The 15,479-nt window shown below is 42.3% G+C and overlaps 1 protein-coding gene across 1 annotated transcript in view; it reads left to right on the top strand.

The window, feature by feature from the left end:
- The window catches only part of Prkch (protein kinase C eta), a 203,073-nt gene that overhangs the window by 166,268 nt on the left and 21,326 nt on the right, over positions 1-15,479 (top strand). Inside the window, exons 11-12 of the mRNA XM_074067844.1 lie at positions 14,435-14,573; positions 15,205-15,393. Of these exons, the coding sequence (XP_073923945.1) occupies positions 14,435-14,573; positions 15,205-15,393 (328 nt within the window). The remainder of the gene's footprint in view (positions 1-14,434; positions 14,574-15,204; positions 15,394-15,479) is intronic.

Genomic DNA, 15,479 nt, shown 5'->3' with positions numbered 1-15,479 from the left:
CCAAACACAGGTCCTAATGCCTTTACCTTAATGCTTCACACTTTAATCTCAAAGATGGCTGATGAAGACAATGGTATTATGGCTGATGGGGTTTAATCATTTCTGGAAATATGATGACAGTGGGCTTTGTCTCCTCAATGCACTAGAGACAAAAAACAGACCTCTTTTAAAAAACAAAGCATTCATTCAAAGCCAAGAATGACCAGGATTCTATAGTCCTAATCCTTTTCTCAGTCAGCCTAAGAGTTCCTGGCTCTTACATAGATGAGCCAAGGTCCTGCCACTTAAGAGACCATTGTCCAGGTCAGGCTAGCTGGCCTTGACTGAGGGCTTACAGTATGTGGGGGGGCGGGGGGGGGGAACTTGGGAGCTACTTGAGAAACAGAAGAGAGAAGGCTACTGATCTATCTGTGCAGATAGAGAAGGGTAAAACCATTAGTAAGTCCAGGGTTAGACGAAGAGAACAGCGTGATGGCAGGGTAGGCTGTTCCTGAGCTGTGAATTTCCTCTGCACTGAGAATGGATCCCTGTGAGCTGGAATCACTCAGGAAGTCTTCCTGGAAGAGGTAAGTTTGAGTTTGTAGGAAAACAAAAACTTGGGTCAGCAAAGATAGCTGCTCTGTGAGCCGCAGGATCCATGGCAAGATGGAGATGAGAGTCACGAGGTACATAGAGGAGTTGTGATTTGGGATGTCCCTAGTGAATCATTCTGAGCATCCCTGGATAATAAACTGCCCAACATATTTTTATTTTTATTTTCAACTGGACATTGGTACACGATACAGAATTCCCTCACTCATCCAGGATTCTAATAATAATCACTTCATTCCACCAGCTGAATCTTGGCTCCCCTCCTCCAAAATCTTATAACCACACTGTGTAATTTTGACCCTGGCCTATCTGTGGGACACAGGGACTCCATTCTTGGCCAGCCATCTGGATTTTTTTTGTCCCCAGAATTAGTCACTCTGGCTTATTACCAGATAAGGTCATAATCTTGGACCCTGGTTCCCTAAGAAATGTAAATATGTCCTTCCCGTTAATGATGTTACATTAAATCTCCTATTTGTAAAAGGTCTCTAGTTGCATCTGGAATATAAATATGGACATACAGTGTTGCTATACAGGTTACTGATAGAGTGAAATCTAGTGTTGGTGACTATTCAGATCAAGGTCTATCACCTTGCAACCTTTATGTTTTAATAAAGAAACTGAGGGGTCAGGGAAATTGACCATAATGAAACAGCCATTATTTATTGGGGTAAGATCATCACAGCATTAAGGCAAGAGAGACTTTAGCCCTTCTCAAAATATCTCTTCACCTGCTACTTTTGCTCATAGCAGGATGACGGTTTCTAAACTAAAAATAAGACACATAAACCAAAAAAATTTTCCCTTAATTTGTGAATTCTATGTACTTTTAAGATCCTAGAAAGTTATGAGACCTCATATTTATACATTTAATAGCTTTTTTATTAAAAGGAATACTGTGACAAATAGGAAATATTCTTTGGATGGTGTTCCCACATATACATACTCAAATATTCAAAGAATGAACAGCAGAAACCTGGGCTCTTTGGTTACAAAACCAAGTGCTAGGGATAGAAGGACTGCTCTGAAAGTATTACTAAGTTCTCCCAAAGGGCATTTAAGAAAAAAATTCATTGTCTTTGTGCATTTTGCTATAACATGTGCCCAACATTATTAAGAAATCAGTAAAATTCCCTGAAAAGAGATTCAGATATATGTTGCTGTCATGTGTCCAGCCTATGATCAGTACTGTGAAGATGACCTTGCAGTCTGTAATCCAGTTAGGGTAAGCAAGACTTTCTTTTTATGCTAAACGTACAGAACAAATGAATACCGACTATAATCCAGAACTAAAATGTGAGGTACATATTTAATTCCAAGGACCTGGGGGAGGTTCTGAACTACAAGCATCCTCTTGGGTTTTTTCAGCGACTTCTGTTTAAGTAGCTCAGGTTTAATCTGATAGGGATAACAGGTAACCAGATGAGACCTGCTGAAGCAGCTATAGTGGTTCAAGTCGGAAGGCTGCCTTCTCTCCTTTTCAATATTGCATAAGGCATTACTAATGCTGGCAAGACTTGTGCTTAGTCCATTGCCAAAAGCAGCCTGTATATCCCCTCCAAAGGTTAGTCCTACCAACTCTCCCCCTTCCTGTTGCAAACCATACCTCCCCTGCAGTACTCACAGCCCTTTTCACACTATGTAAGACCACATGCTTGGACAACAAACGGCTGCAACTTACTGCGCTTGCTTCTCCCAAGACAAAGAGAAGTTCTCATCCTAGCAAAGCAAAGTCATCACCATTTCCTGTCACCTGAAGGTCTTCAGGGAACCAGCCTCAGTGACGACTGAGGGTCATCTGAGTGATAATTGAGGGTCTCTGCCCTCTAAGTAAGAATAGCCCCGTGTTTCTGTTAGAGAGAACTAGCCACGGGTAGACAGGCTAAGATGTCCCATTGCCCTTCATTTTTTGTACTTCTTACATTAAATTTTATTGTGTATATTTGATGTTTACAATCTGATGTTATAGGATGCATACAGATAGTAAAGTGGTTACTGTATTGAAGCAAATTTACATATCTGTCTCATCCAGTTACTTCTTTACGAAAGCAGCTAAAATATACTTATTTAACAAAAATCTCTAGTCCAGTACAATTTTATAAACTATTGTCCTCATGTTGTACCTTGTACTAGACTTGCTCATCCTACTTGTTCGTCCTACATGTCTCCTCTGTGTATTTGTGTGGCAGCCCAGTTGTGTGGTTCATCTTGCTGAGAAGAGACACCACGTTTATCTACTTAACAGTCATGCATTTACCTGGATCCCTGAGCTCTCTGATGTATAACACAGAGTTTCATACTCTGAATCTGTTGGTATTGGTGTCACTTGTCCAACATAAACCTGGCAGGATCCATGTGGCCCTGCCTATCTCCACTCCACAGCCACCCATGATATTTACTGCTAATTAGAAAACCAAATTCAGGTTCTACCTCAGTGGAAATCATTTTTTTTTAATTTTTATTGTTTTATTATTCATATGTGCATACAATGCTTGGGTCATTTCTCCCCCCTGCCCCCACCCCCTCCCTTACCACCCACTCCGCCCCCTGCCTCTCCCCCCCTCAATATTCAGCAGAAACTATTTTGCCCTTATCTCTAATTTTGTTGTAGAGAGAGTATAAGCAATAATAGGAAGGAACAAGGGTTTTTGCTGGTTGAGATAAGGATAGCTATACAGGGCATTGACTCACATTGATTTCCTGTGCGTGGGTGTTACGTTCTAGGTTAATTCTTTTTGATCTAACCTTTTCTCTAGTTCCTGGTCCCCTTCTCCTATTGGCCTCAGTTGCTTTTAAGGTATCTGCTTTAGTTTCTCTGCATTGAGGGCAAAAACTGCTAGCTAATTTTTTAGGTGTCTTACCTATCCTCATATCTCCCTTGTGTGCACTGGCTTAACAAGGGGAAATCATTCTTTATGTCATCTCATGCACCTGTCCTGAAAGCAGCCAGCCAGTAAGAGGCTCCTCCACACCTATCGTGCCCCTACCTTACAGGATCTCAGAATTCCCTCTCTGATTCCATTTGAGCCTTCACCCTTTAGAGACTGGCTATAAGAAAGCCTACATTTCTTTGGTGGATTTCTGTGGCCAGAAAGCAAAGCCAACCAAACAAGTGATTTTCTGTGGGTCAAATGTACTGTTAGCTGTAGTCTCCTATCTGTGTTGTCAGAACTAGATCCAATGATCAGGGGGCCCCTAGTCATCAAAGGTCTATCATCTTCTATTATCTTTGTCTGAAACCCTCTAACCTGCCTCACTGCTTTTCTTCACTGAGTGCATCTGCAAAATGAACAGTGCTAGGTATATAAGAAACATTTTGGCAAGGAGAACCAGCGAGAGAGGTTTTCTTGGCAAGTACAAAGTACAAGCACTGTAAGGAACTACTAAATGAATTTGTACTGCTTCAGCCAGGAGATTTCAGCCCTCCTAGGGGAGTGAGAGGTAGGGTATATGAAATGGTTTTTCAAAAACTTGTAAGTCTCACCTGTCAACCTGATGGCTCATTTACTTGGTGATCCTAAGGAGGTATCTGGCTTGTATATATACACTGTCAAAGTTATTAAAACTTATTTCCCCTTGTATCTGTCCAGAGAGTCAATCCTTTTTTGTGAGTATTTTTTCCTACCATGAGACAAGGTGAGGGAAATCTCTCAGTCCCTTTACCCAAGTTTAAGTTAGTTCCCTGTGCACACAGTGGTGAAGGTGGGAACATGCTGTCTGCATATCGAGAGCGTCAAACACCCAGGACTGGATGGAGTCCAACACTGGATCTGTGCAGATTAGTTTGTGAGTGCTGGCCCTGTACTAACCAGATTTATACAGAAGTCACTTTTAAAATAATTTCTCATCTCATGTAGACGTTGGAAGAAGTATGAGAAGGTGAGAGGAAGAGAGCCTCAGAACTGGGTTGGGAATTACTGACTTTCTTCAGTCAGTAATTTTGTGTTCAGACTTACAATGATGAATGTTCATGTCTCGTGCTTGTTCTCAAGATGTTCCAGTAGATCAGGCCTCACAGATAACCAGATGACATGTCACTTCATGAGGAGAAATGGCATGGAGACCTCATTTAACAGCCAGGAGTGTTGCTGCTTTTAGCAGGTGCTGTGTCTTCATCATGGTTCAGGCTACCACGATGTCTTACGGGGTTATTGAAAATGTAATCACCACCCACAGCAATTACAAATATAGCAGAAACCAGGTGACAAATGAGTTTAGAACAACAGGTTCAGAGTTCTGAGAACCACAAAAAAATGCAGGTTCTCTACACAAAAAAGATGATTTTTTTCAGCATTCTCTCGTAGCCTTCATTCTAAAAGAAATCCTTATCATTCCCACCAATGGGTCATTTTCTCTAAATATTTTTTGTTGGAAGTTACAACCTTAAATAATACAGAAACCAAAGAAAAGGCTTAAAGCCAGGGTATGTAAACATATATATTTTAATGGCTGGTTCCCTAATATTAAGTAATACTTCATTTCTGTAAGAAATGTAAAAAAATATAAAAAAGAAAAATAATAAACACGTCACTCAGAAATAGATTTTCAGCCTTTTTCTTTTACCTCTTCTCTCCTTTTCCCTCCTGTCTTTCTCCTGTCCTTTTATCCCCCTCCCTTACAATTGCCACATAACTAAACTATTGAAAATACAAGTTTGTACCCTGTTCTTTCACTTATGGTTGCATCAGCCTGTAAATAAGTCACAAAAGCTCTACGTGACTCATAGGCTTCACTACAGAAAAACATGAAAGTTAGCAAAAAATATGACTTACAAAAATGGGTAATATTTACTACAAAATAGCCAAATTATTACTCTCTCACATATAATAAGCTTCTTTAAAATAATCAAATTTTTAAATGAAAATCAGAAAGGTCATTTTCAAAAAGACAAAAATTGTGTTGCAAATATTTCCTTACATTTTTAGTCTTCTGTAAAATTTTGGCAACTTTCATAAAATTCTGTTATAGAAATCCCACAGTCTATTTAAACGTTCCACCATTAATATGTAAGTCAGCTTATTTCCCAGTTTTGTTATTATGTAAGATGCAGCAGTAAACAACTTTATAAAATAAAATACGTAGGTTTACACGTACCAGAGCATGACATCATGTAGCAAGATTGAGTGTTTAGCCTGGAATCCAGCTGCACAATTGTGAACATACAAAGTTATTTAAATTAAATAAATCCATTTAAATTAAATAAATCCATTTAAATTAAACCTCAGCACTACTCTCGCTGGCCCTCATGGAGGCAGAGAGTTGGACCCCCACTCTTCTGAGCCTTCAGCTCTGCTCCCCAGGTTGGGTCTCATTTATCACTAGTGTTTGTGGTCTTTGTGTGAAAAAAGACCAGGGGTCATCTTTCCCTTGGGAGACTGCTCCCCAGGCTCAGTCATAGGGCCTCCTCTTCTTTTATCCATCTCCTCAGGTGAACTTATCCATACCCAGGTAATAACTCTTAAATTTATATCTCCAGCCCAGCCTTTCCTCCAACTCCTAGCCATGTATATTCAGCTGCCCATTAAACATCTCCACTTGTGTGTCTAAAAAATAGCTCAGTATATCCAAACAACCTGCTGACATCTCCTTCCTTTATTCTGTGCATCTTTGCATTACTAAATCTCATTAATGTCCCCCTAAGAGTTATGAATCCATTGAGTTCTCTGTACCTTACTACCCCCACCCTAGTCCAGGCCACCATTACTTATTTTGGGATACTCCAGTGGTTTCCAAACTGATCTCCTTAGGTTCACTTTCAACCCCTCCAATCCATTCTCCATATTGAAGCTAGGAACTTGTGAAATCATAGATCCAGGGCCACCCTTTTTCTGTGCAAAGCTTTCAATGGTCTCTGATTCTTCTTGAGCTAAAGACTGAAATCCTCTCTAGATACAGCCTTATCTGGCTCCTGTTACTGCCTGCTTCCTCCATTCCACCCCTACCCCTTCCTAGGACTCCAGCCACACTAGTCTTCATTTCTTGACTATATTAAACACTCCTCACCTCTGCTCCCTCTGCCTAGTGTTCTCCTCCTCACCATTACTTCCTTATTTCTCTCTCTCCATTTCATAATCTTCACAACTCAGCTCAAGTCACTTTCCTGATAAATCCTCCTCCAGTGCTAGGTCAGGCCATCCTTCTAGACACTCCCTTATTTTCTCTTCAATGAATTCATCACAGTTCACCATGGGAAATTTAGTTGTATGGTTATCTGATTATCGGCTTCTCCCACCTGCCATTTTTTTTTTTTAGAATATGAAATATTTTATTTTATTTTATTCATATGTGCATACAATGTTTGGGTCATTTCTCCCCCCTTCCCCCTGCTCCCTCCCTTACCTACCCCACCCCCTCCATCTCCCCTTCTACCCCCTCAATACCCAGCAGAAACTATTTTGCCCTTATTTCTAATTTTGTTGTAGATAGAATATAAGCAATAATAGGAAGGACCAAGGGTTTTTGCTAGTTGAGACTAAGGTTAGCTATACAGGGAGTTGACTCACATTGATTTCCTATGCATGTGTGTTACCTTCTAGGTTAATTCTTCTCAAACTAACCTTTTCTCTAGTTCCTGGTCCCCTTCTATTGGCCTCAGTTGCTTTAAAGTATCTTCTTTAGTTTCTCTGTGTTGAGGGCAACAAATGCTATCTAGTTTTTTGGGTGTCTTACCTATCCTCACCCCTCCCTTGTGTGCTCTCGCTTTTATCATGTGCTCAAAGTCCAATCCCCTTGTTGTGTTGGCCCTTGATCTAATGTCCGCATATGAGGGAGAACATACGATTTTTGGTCTTTTGGGCCAGGCTAACCTCACTCAGAATGATGTTCTCTAGTTCCATCCATTTACCTGCAAATGATAAAATTTCATTCTTTTTCATGACTGCATAAAATTCCATTGTGTATAGATACCACATTTTCTTAATCCATTCGTCAGTAGTGGGGCATCTTGGTTGTTTCCACAACTTGGGTATTGTAAATAGTGCTGCAGTAAACATGGGTGTGCAGATGCCTTTGGAGTAACCTGTGTTGCGTACCTTTGGGTATATCCCCAGGAGTGGTATTGCTGGATCATATGGTAGATCTATGTTTAGATTTTTAAGAAGCCTCCAAATTTTTTTCCAGATTGGTTGCACCAGCTTGCATTCCCACCAGCAGTGTATGAGGGTTCCTTTTTCCCCACATCCTTGCCAACACTTGTTGTTGTTGATGTTTTTGATGATGGCTATTCTAACAAGGGTGAGGTGGAATCTTCGTGTGGTTTTGATTTGCATTTCCTTTATGGCTAGAGATGGTAAGCATTTTTTCATGTGTTTTTTGCCCATTTGAATTTCTTCTTTTGAGAAAGTTCTGTTTAGTTCAGTTGCCCATTTCTTTATTAGTTCATTGATTTGGGGAGAGTTTAGTTTCTTAAGTTTCCTGTATATTCTGGTTATCAGCACTTTGTCTGATGTATAGCTGGCAAATATTTTCTCCCACTCTGTGGGAAGTCTCTTCAGTTTAGAGACCATTTCTTTTTTTGTGCAGAAGCTTTTTAATTTTATGACGTCCCATTTGTCCATTCTTTCTCTTAGTTGCTGAGCTGCTGGGGTTCTATTGAGGAAGTCCTTGCCTGTACCTATTACTTCCAGAGTGTTTCCTGCCCCTTCCTGTAGTAACTTCAGAGTTTTGGGTCTGATATTAAGGTCCTTGGTCCATTTTGAGTTGCTATTAGTACAGGGTGATAGACATAGATCTAGTTTTAGTTTCTTAGAGACGGATAACCACTTTTCCCAGCAACATTTGTTGAAGAGGCTGTCTTTTCTCCATCATATATTTTTGGCAGCTTTGTCAAAAATGTGGTGGGTATACTTGTGTAGATTCATATCCAAGTCCTCTATTCTGTGTTCCACTGGACCTACATTTTAGACTTTTACTATTTCATTGACTTTTCAAAATTCTTTTACCAATTTAGTACAAGCGTCTTGCTTTAAATTTTTTCAAGTATAAATCCTGACACTCCAAACAAAGCCAGCCCTAACTAGCTTTGTTTTGAAATTAAGATCATAATCTAAATGCATTCTCTTGACAAATGCCACCTCTTAACAATTATCCACATGCCACCCCCTTCTCCTTAGAAGACGGTAGCAAATTATTTTCTGAATATTTGGACACTAAAGAAATATTTGCTATACATTCACTTATTTCTACACCCTCAAGGATGCACAAAATCCACAGAACTTCTTTGCCGTGCACCTGCCAAAGGAGGGAAAGGTAGTTTTGCAGAATTCTGATGATGCATTTCACAGTGATGTACAGAAAGCATTCCTTTTGTCATCTAGGATATTGACCAATTCTCTCAGATGGTTCTTGTTTCAATAACCTCTCAGAAAATAGTCTACCATGAGGATGGGCCAGTAACACTGTCACACAGAAGGAGGTGTTACAAGCCCAAGCCTCGGAAGTGAACAGAACTAAATTCAAACTCTGACTTTACCCATAGCTAGCTATATGATCTTGGGATACAGCCTAATTCAAAGGGTTATTTTAAGTAAAACTAAGATAGTATGTATAAAACACTTAGCATTTGGTAAACATTTAATACATATTAGGTACTGGTGACACTGTTATTATTATCCACAAAAGCTTTTTCTAGGTTCTCAGGATGCCTACACACCTACACACACACCTACACACACACACCACACACACACACACACACACACACATACATACACACACACACATCACAAAAAGCAGTTTACTGACAATTATATACCGACTGTCTATTTTATGATAACTGATATAAAGTTGTATTTTATTAAAGAATCATTGTTAGAATACAGATGAGATGAGTTCATGTCTTGGATATGAACTAATCTTTAAAAAAAAAAGATTGCTCAGGAAGGGAATAAGGAGATGCACAGGTGAAACAAGACTGAACCTGCACAGAAAACTGCTGATGCTGTGTGATCAGTTATATTATTCTCTATGCTTCTGTCTATATTTGACATTTTCTTCAATGAAAGTCACAAAGGTAGCTGGGAGTGGTGGCACAAGCCTGTCATCCCAATGATTGTGGGAAGTGTAAAATAGGAGGTTGGCCTGGTCAAAAAGTGAGACCCTATCTCCAAAAATAACCAAAGCAAAAAGGGCTGGAGTTGTAGCTTAAGCAGTAGAGTGCCTGCCTAGCAAGCACAAAACACTTAGTTCAAACCCCAGTATGCCAACAACAACAAAAAGTGTCAAGAAGACACAAAAAATAGTTCCTGAAGGTGAATAACCTCCTAGATTCAGTGTCATTCAAGAAGCCAGCTCTCGATTCACTTTCCTTTGTTTCTTTTGGAGAGGCAACTGAGTCTAGTAGTGAAGCATAAGGACTCATCCCATTCTGTTTTACTACCCTCAGGACAGCTCAGAGAGGAAACAAATCCAATTTTGACTCTTCTTTGTCCTCAACCACCTGGGAATTCTCTCTGAAACTACTATAGGCATGTTAAGTAACCTTGCTTACCCAGCAAGAACAATGTACCTTTCAGGGTAAAATAGCTCTGTCTACCCTTCTTTGCTTGCATGACAAAAGCTTTAGCTATTAAATATCAGTGCTCAGTGAGCTAATGACTGGTGAGCTCGTAATTGTGTTTTTGGCATTTTAGGATCTGAGCCTTTGCCCTGTATGAACTTGTAATCTTCATTGTGTAGCCTTGTTAAGTTTTGCTGTTGAGTTATATGTTGGCATACAAGGCTGAGGAATTCCAAAGTCAAAAATCTGACCTCTGCACATTTCAAGTTAAAATTGGGAGTCACAGAGTAACTTTGTTTTTGCTTTTTTTTTTTTTCAATAAAGGTACGGTTTTGCCATAGAGTGGCTGTACATGGCTCAATAAGCTTTGGATTTGTTTGATTAACCCTCTCCATTCTCTTCTCTTGTATTTGGGTATAAACGGAGGGAGAGACGGGTTCTGCTTGCTCCATTTGGCTCTATGATTCCCCTTTCAAAATCAGTTTCCTTTCTCCAGCTTCACCAAAGAGAAGAATTTGAACTTCCATTTCAGGTTTCCTATTTTCCTTTTGGAATCTGTCTTGAAAGGGTAAAACATACCCCTTTATATGAATTTAATTACTTTGGAACAAGGATCCCAGTGAATTTTATGGAACTTCCAGCCCCTAAAAATAAGACATGCTTTGAGTTGGCCAGGGGAGCCCCCTGGTATCCACCTGAAATCCTTCCAGTTATCTCTTTGGGCAGAACCTTCTGCCAGGACTGAGCTGGAGCTAGGAAGGAGTAAGGCAAGGCTCCTGCTAAGGGGAGACATGATGGAGGCACAATAGAGCCTCTGGAAGCCAGTGGAGAGGGCTATTGTAGGGATATGAACTTGGTACTCTTAAGGGCAGAGTTGACATCAGTATGTCTGGCTGGGGACATCAGAACAGACTTCACAGAGGAGATGTGAGATATTTGGTCTCAGGCAGAATTGATAGTCTGGGATTATTATACTCTTAATTGAATCCTCTTGGGATCCTAATTTGAAATTTTTGTCCTATTAGACAGTATCTGGTGGGAAACCCACGGTGGCATTTCCCTCAGGATTTGTACAATTCTGAGAATGCCTAAAATTAGACTGAAAAGTCAGGCTTAAAGTGCCTAACCTGCCTATGTGGCCTCTGGCGTCTTATGACCAGGATGAGTCATATCCCCTGTGCTGTTCAGGTGTGTCTCCTGAGAGCTGTGTTCCAGGACTTCTGTGCTGAGGGAATTGCGATGGGTGACTGACAAACTGATTGCAAAGCACTTTTCTCTCCCTGAACAATTCCTGCTACTCATGACAGCAGCTGAGTAATAAGCAATCAAGCCTCTTACCTGCGATGTTAGTCACAAGCTTTCTTGAGCAATCGCAGGTCAGCTCTTCAGACCGTTGTGGGTCTCTGTTAGCACTTGTTCCTGTTGCCCAAGATCTTTCCCGAGTCCTCAACAGGCATAACGGCTTCAGGAAAGTTCAGAAACTCAGTCACCTTTTTTAGAAACGTGAGTGCGAGTTCTCTGGGCTCAGACCTGCATAGCCTGGACTGCCAGGTGGGATGTGGTATTGATAAACCAACTTCACAAGCTCAGCATCCCAGGCTCTTGCTCTCTGCTGAGGCCACAGGCTCCTGTCTCTCACCTTAGCCAGTCACTGCCTCACTAATATTGGGCATCAGTCCCATAGGTGACCAGGTGCTAATAGGGCCCTCTGAGTCAGAAACCACTGTGAAGGAACAACTAGGAGTCCACATACCCAGTGGTGGCCTTCTTCATGTGACATAACCACATCATCCTCACTCCCTATCTCCCACTGTGTTCCTGTGGGTCCAGTTTCCTGTGGGCTGAACAGTGTGTGTGTGTGTGTGTGTGTGTGTGTGTGTGTGTGTGTGTGCGGTGAGAAAACAGTGTCCACAAATTGCAGCACACCCGAAAACAGGCTTGTGTGGGAAAGAGGATTCTGCGTGGAGAGCAGGTTGGTTTAGAGGCAGAGAGGGTTTGCTTTGCTGAGGTGTGCACACAGGTACTCTGCACACCTGGGCCTTATGCTCCTGGCACAGGAGACAACTAGACTGCTACAGAGGGAGCCCAAAGACAGAGGGAAGGTCTATGCCAAGAAAGCTCTGCTGTGCTCACCAGACATCAGGGATTCCTGGAAATCGTTTTTTTGTTTGTTTGATTTGGGGTTTTTTTCATTCCTGGGCATTTTCTAGTGACTACTGTGATAAGACCTGCAGAGCCAGACTGTGTTAATTCATGGGACACAATGTGGGAGCCAGTAACACCAGTCCTGTCCTCCCCTCCCTCAACCAAAATGTGGTACAGGCTGGACAGAGACCAGCCATTTCCATGGGGCTTAGCAGGCCAATGACCTTTTAGTCTCAGACCCATGAGGATCCCAACACAGCCCACTGCAAATGTGAGACTTCAGGGAGCCATCAGCAATAGACACTGGAGATGCCACAGGGAGGGGAACACTGTCAGTCCCAACCAAGTGGCCCAAGGCCAGAGCAGCCTCACTCACTGGCAGTTAACAGCAGATCTCCAGCTGGGGCAGATCTCCAGGTCACCTAGCGTTCCTTCCCACTGATAGGCCCTGCGGTTTTTCTCTGAACACACTGTTCCTTTAAAAAGCAAAGCATAGATGTTCCCCACCTTACCCGCACCCCCCCTCCCAACACACATGACCAGGACGCTGTTCTTATCCTCTCTCACTGTCATGGGAGGCTGGCAATTGTCTGCAGGACTCTTTCTTGACCTAGTTAGACTGCCCTCTGTAACAGTGAGGAATATAGCTGGCAACAGGAGAGCCAGGTTCTTGAAGCCTTTCTGGGGAGGCTGTTTTAAGAGAGCCCTGCCTTTCACCTGCAGAAGTTTTGTCAGTGTGCAGCCATGTTCCTGCCTACCTGGAGGGCTTTTAACCAAACAGGTCTATAGGAAACTCACTTCCCTCCAGTGGATGCTGCAATGAGAGGTTGAGAGAGGAGTGGAAAGTGCCTTTGTCCTGGCTCCCCAAAATCTACTAGGCCTTCTGCGAACTCAAGCTGTACCTACACAAGCCCTGTTCTTATTCCTATGTTGCATTTTCCTGTTATTAACATCTATACTAACCCACTGCTCTAAGACAGAACTCAGGAGTCGTCTTTCCGCTGCTTCTCCTTGGTCATTTTAGTGGCTGTCAAGCCCCATTACTGTCCTCGTTCTTGGAAGCTCTGCTTACTTTCACCTTCCTCAGACCCCTTCTTTCCGCTCCATTGATCAGTGTCTGGCTCAGTTCCTACCACCTCCCTGGGTATCTACTGGGAACCTGTTACTTTCTTAGTTAGGGAGTTTCTTTTCCTTTGCCTAATATCTAAATACAGCATTCAGGGGCCTTCGCAGTTTGAAGGACCTCACTTTCCTCTCCACCCCTGGATTTTTCATGGCTCCAGGCTCCCATACCAGTCTCACTCCCCAACCCCATTCCAATCCGTGGTTCTCTGAGCCCATCTGCACATCCACACCTCTGTGCCTGCCTCTGGGCACCTGTTCTGCCCATCTGCCACAGTGACCTTCCCACACCCCCTTCTCTGAGTGGGAAACTGTGAATCATGCTTTCAGACTTGGTTCAATTTCTGCTTCTACTATAAAGTTGTCACTCTGCCCTCGCATTAGAAGGAATTAATTGTTCTCATTTTTCTCGTAGTCCTTGGTTTGTACTTCTGTTATGCCACTGATATTACATAGCAGTTGGTGTTCTCTCTTCTCTCTCTCTCTCTCTCTCTCTCTCTCTCTCTCTCTCTCTCTCTCTCTGTGGGGAGCGGTGGGGATGGGGTGGGGAGGGCTAAGTATATAATGTGAGGCACAACCACAAACCTGATACCTGCCTTCATGGAGTATACAGTGTAGCAAATACTTGTGTCACCATTATATTTTAAGTTTCTTAAGGACAAATATCTGTATTCTTGATGTCTGTCACATTTCCTGGCACACAATGGCACTTGCTCCATACATGATCACTAAGTGAACTCTGGTGGGCAGAAAGGGTGCTAGAGTGGAAGATAGGGGAGGGGTACATTTCTTAAAGATATAAAAAGTATGTGAAAGCCTCACTCTGCCCTCAGTTTCTAAAGGACAGCCTACATTTTTTCCTACATTAGCCCATTTGTAAGGACCAATCTTTGGGGTCTCTGAAGCAGCTTCTGAGACCTAACATATATTTTTCCCCAAAAGTTTATTCCTTCTGAAGTGTGTGCAGAAAACCCTGGTGACTACACTGTGGTCTCATCCCCCATCCTGTGAATCTGCTCTCTCAGGTGAGTGGTTTGGGGCCTGGCAAACCTATCACATGCTACACTTGCTTTCTTTCAGAGATCTGAAGCTGGACAATGTGCTGTTGGACCACGAGGGTCACTGTAAACTGGCGGACTTTGGAATGTGCAAAGAGGGTATTTGTAATGGAGTCACCACAGCCACCTTCTGTGGCACACCTGACTACATTGCTCCAGAGGTGAGTGCACCGACTTGGTGTGGCTTTTGAAATCTGAGCTCTACTTAGCCCTGACCACAAATGCCCTGGGCTATTTTTATGTGCCACAACAGCATTGAAAGCTGACACCTCCAGACTCTATGGCTCATTGAGTGAATGGGCTGAAAATGTCCAAGGTTCATGTAAATAAAAACTGGAGTTTAAAAAAACTGTAAATTTTTCAGTTGCTTTAGGCTTTACCCTAAATGAGGACAAAGTGTGTTCTACTCATTACTATTTTCCTCTTTGGCTGTACTCACTCAGTGTTTTAATTCCAGCCTGATGTAGCACTTCCAAAGAAAAGCTCTTGAGTCTTTCCCATATGAATGAGCAAACCCTGTCTCCCTTTCCTTCCACCTTAGAGTATTTCCAAAGCTCTTTGTGTTTGAGATCTGCCATCCTCTTAGATTGAGAGGTCCTAATGTTTGCTCACGTTGAAGAGAAGACACCTCTGAGTTAACCACAGTGAAAATAAACCATTCTATAGAGACAGCTGAAGCATGCATACCAGCATGGGAGACTTTTTTCTTAACCTATCATTTTCCCTAGTTATGAAGAACACCTTTGTTAAGCAGGTGCACAAGGCACCTCTCATGCTGACCCCTCTGTTCAGATCCTCCAGGAGATGCTATATGGGCCAGCAGTCGATTGGTGGGCCATGGGCGTGCTGCTCTACGAGATGCTGTGTGGTCACGCGCCCTTCGAGGCTGAAAATGAAGATGACCTCTTTGAGGCCATACTGAATGATGAAGTGATCTACCCTACCTGGCTCCATGAAGATGCCACAGGGATCCTCAAATCTGTAAGTTTGCCTTATCCAGCCAGCTTCCAAGCTCCTGCAAACCAGCTTGAGTCTTTTGAGCTAAAGAATCAAGGAGTTCTCTCCAG

This window comes from Castor canadensis, chromosome 3 (genome assembly GCF_047511655.1).
Source record: "Castor canadensis chromosome 3, mCasCan1.hap1v2, whole genome shotgun sequence".
In the NCBI taxonomy this organism is placed as follows: Eukaryota; Metazoa; Chordata; class Mammalia; order Rodentia; family Castoridae; genus Castor; species Castor canadensis.
The sequence above is the reverse complement of the archived record's forward strand: the minus strand, read 5'-3'. Positions and strand labels throughout refer to the sequence as shown.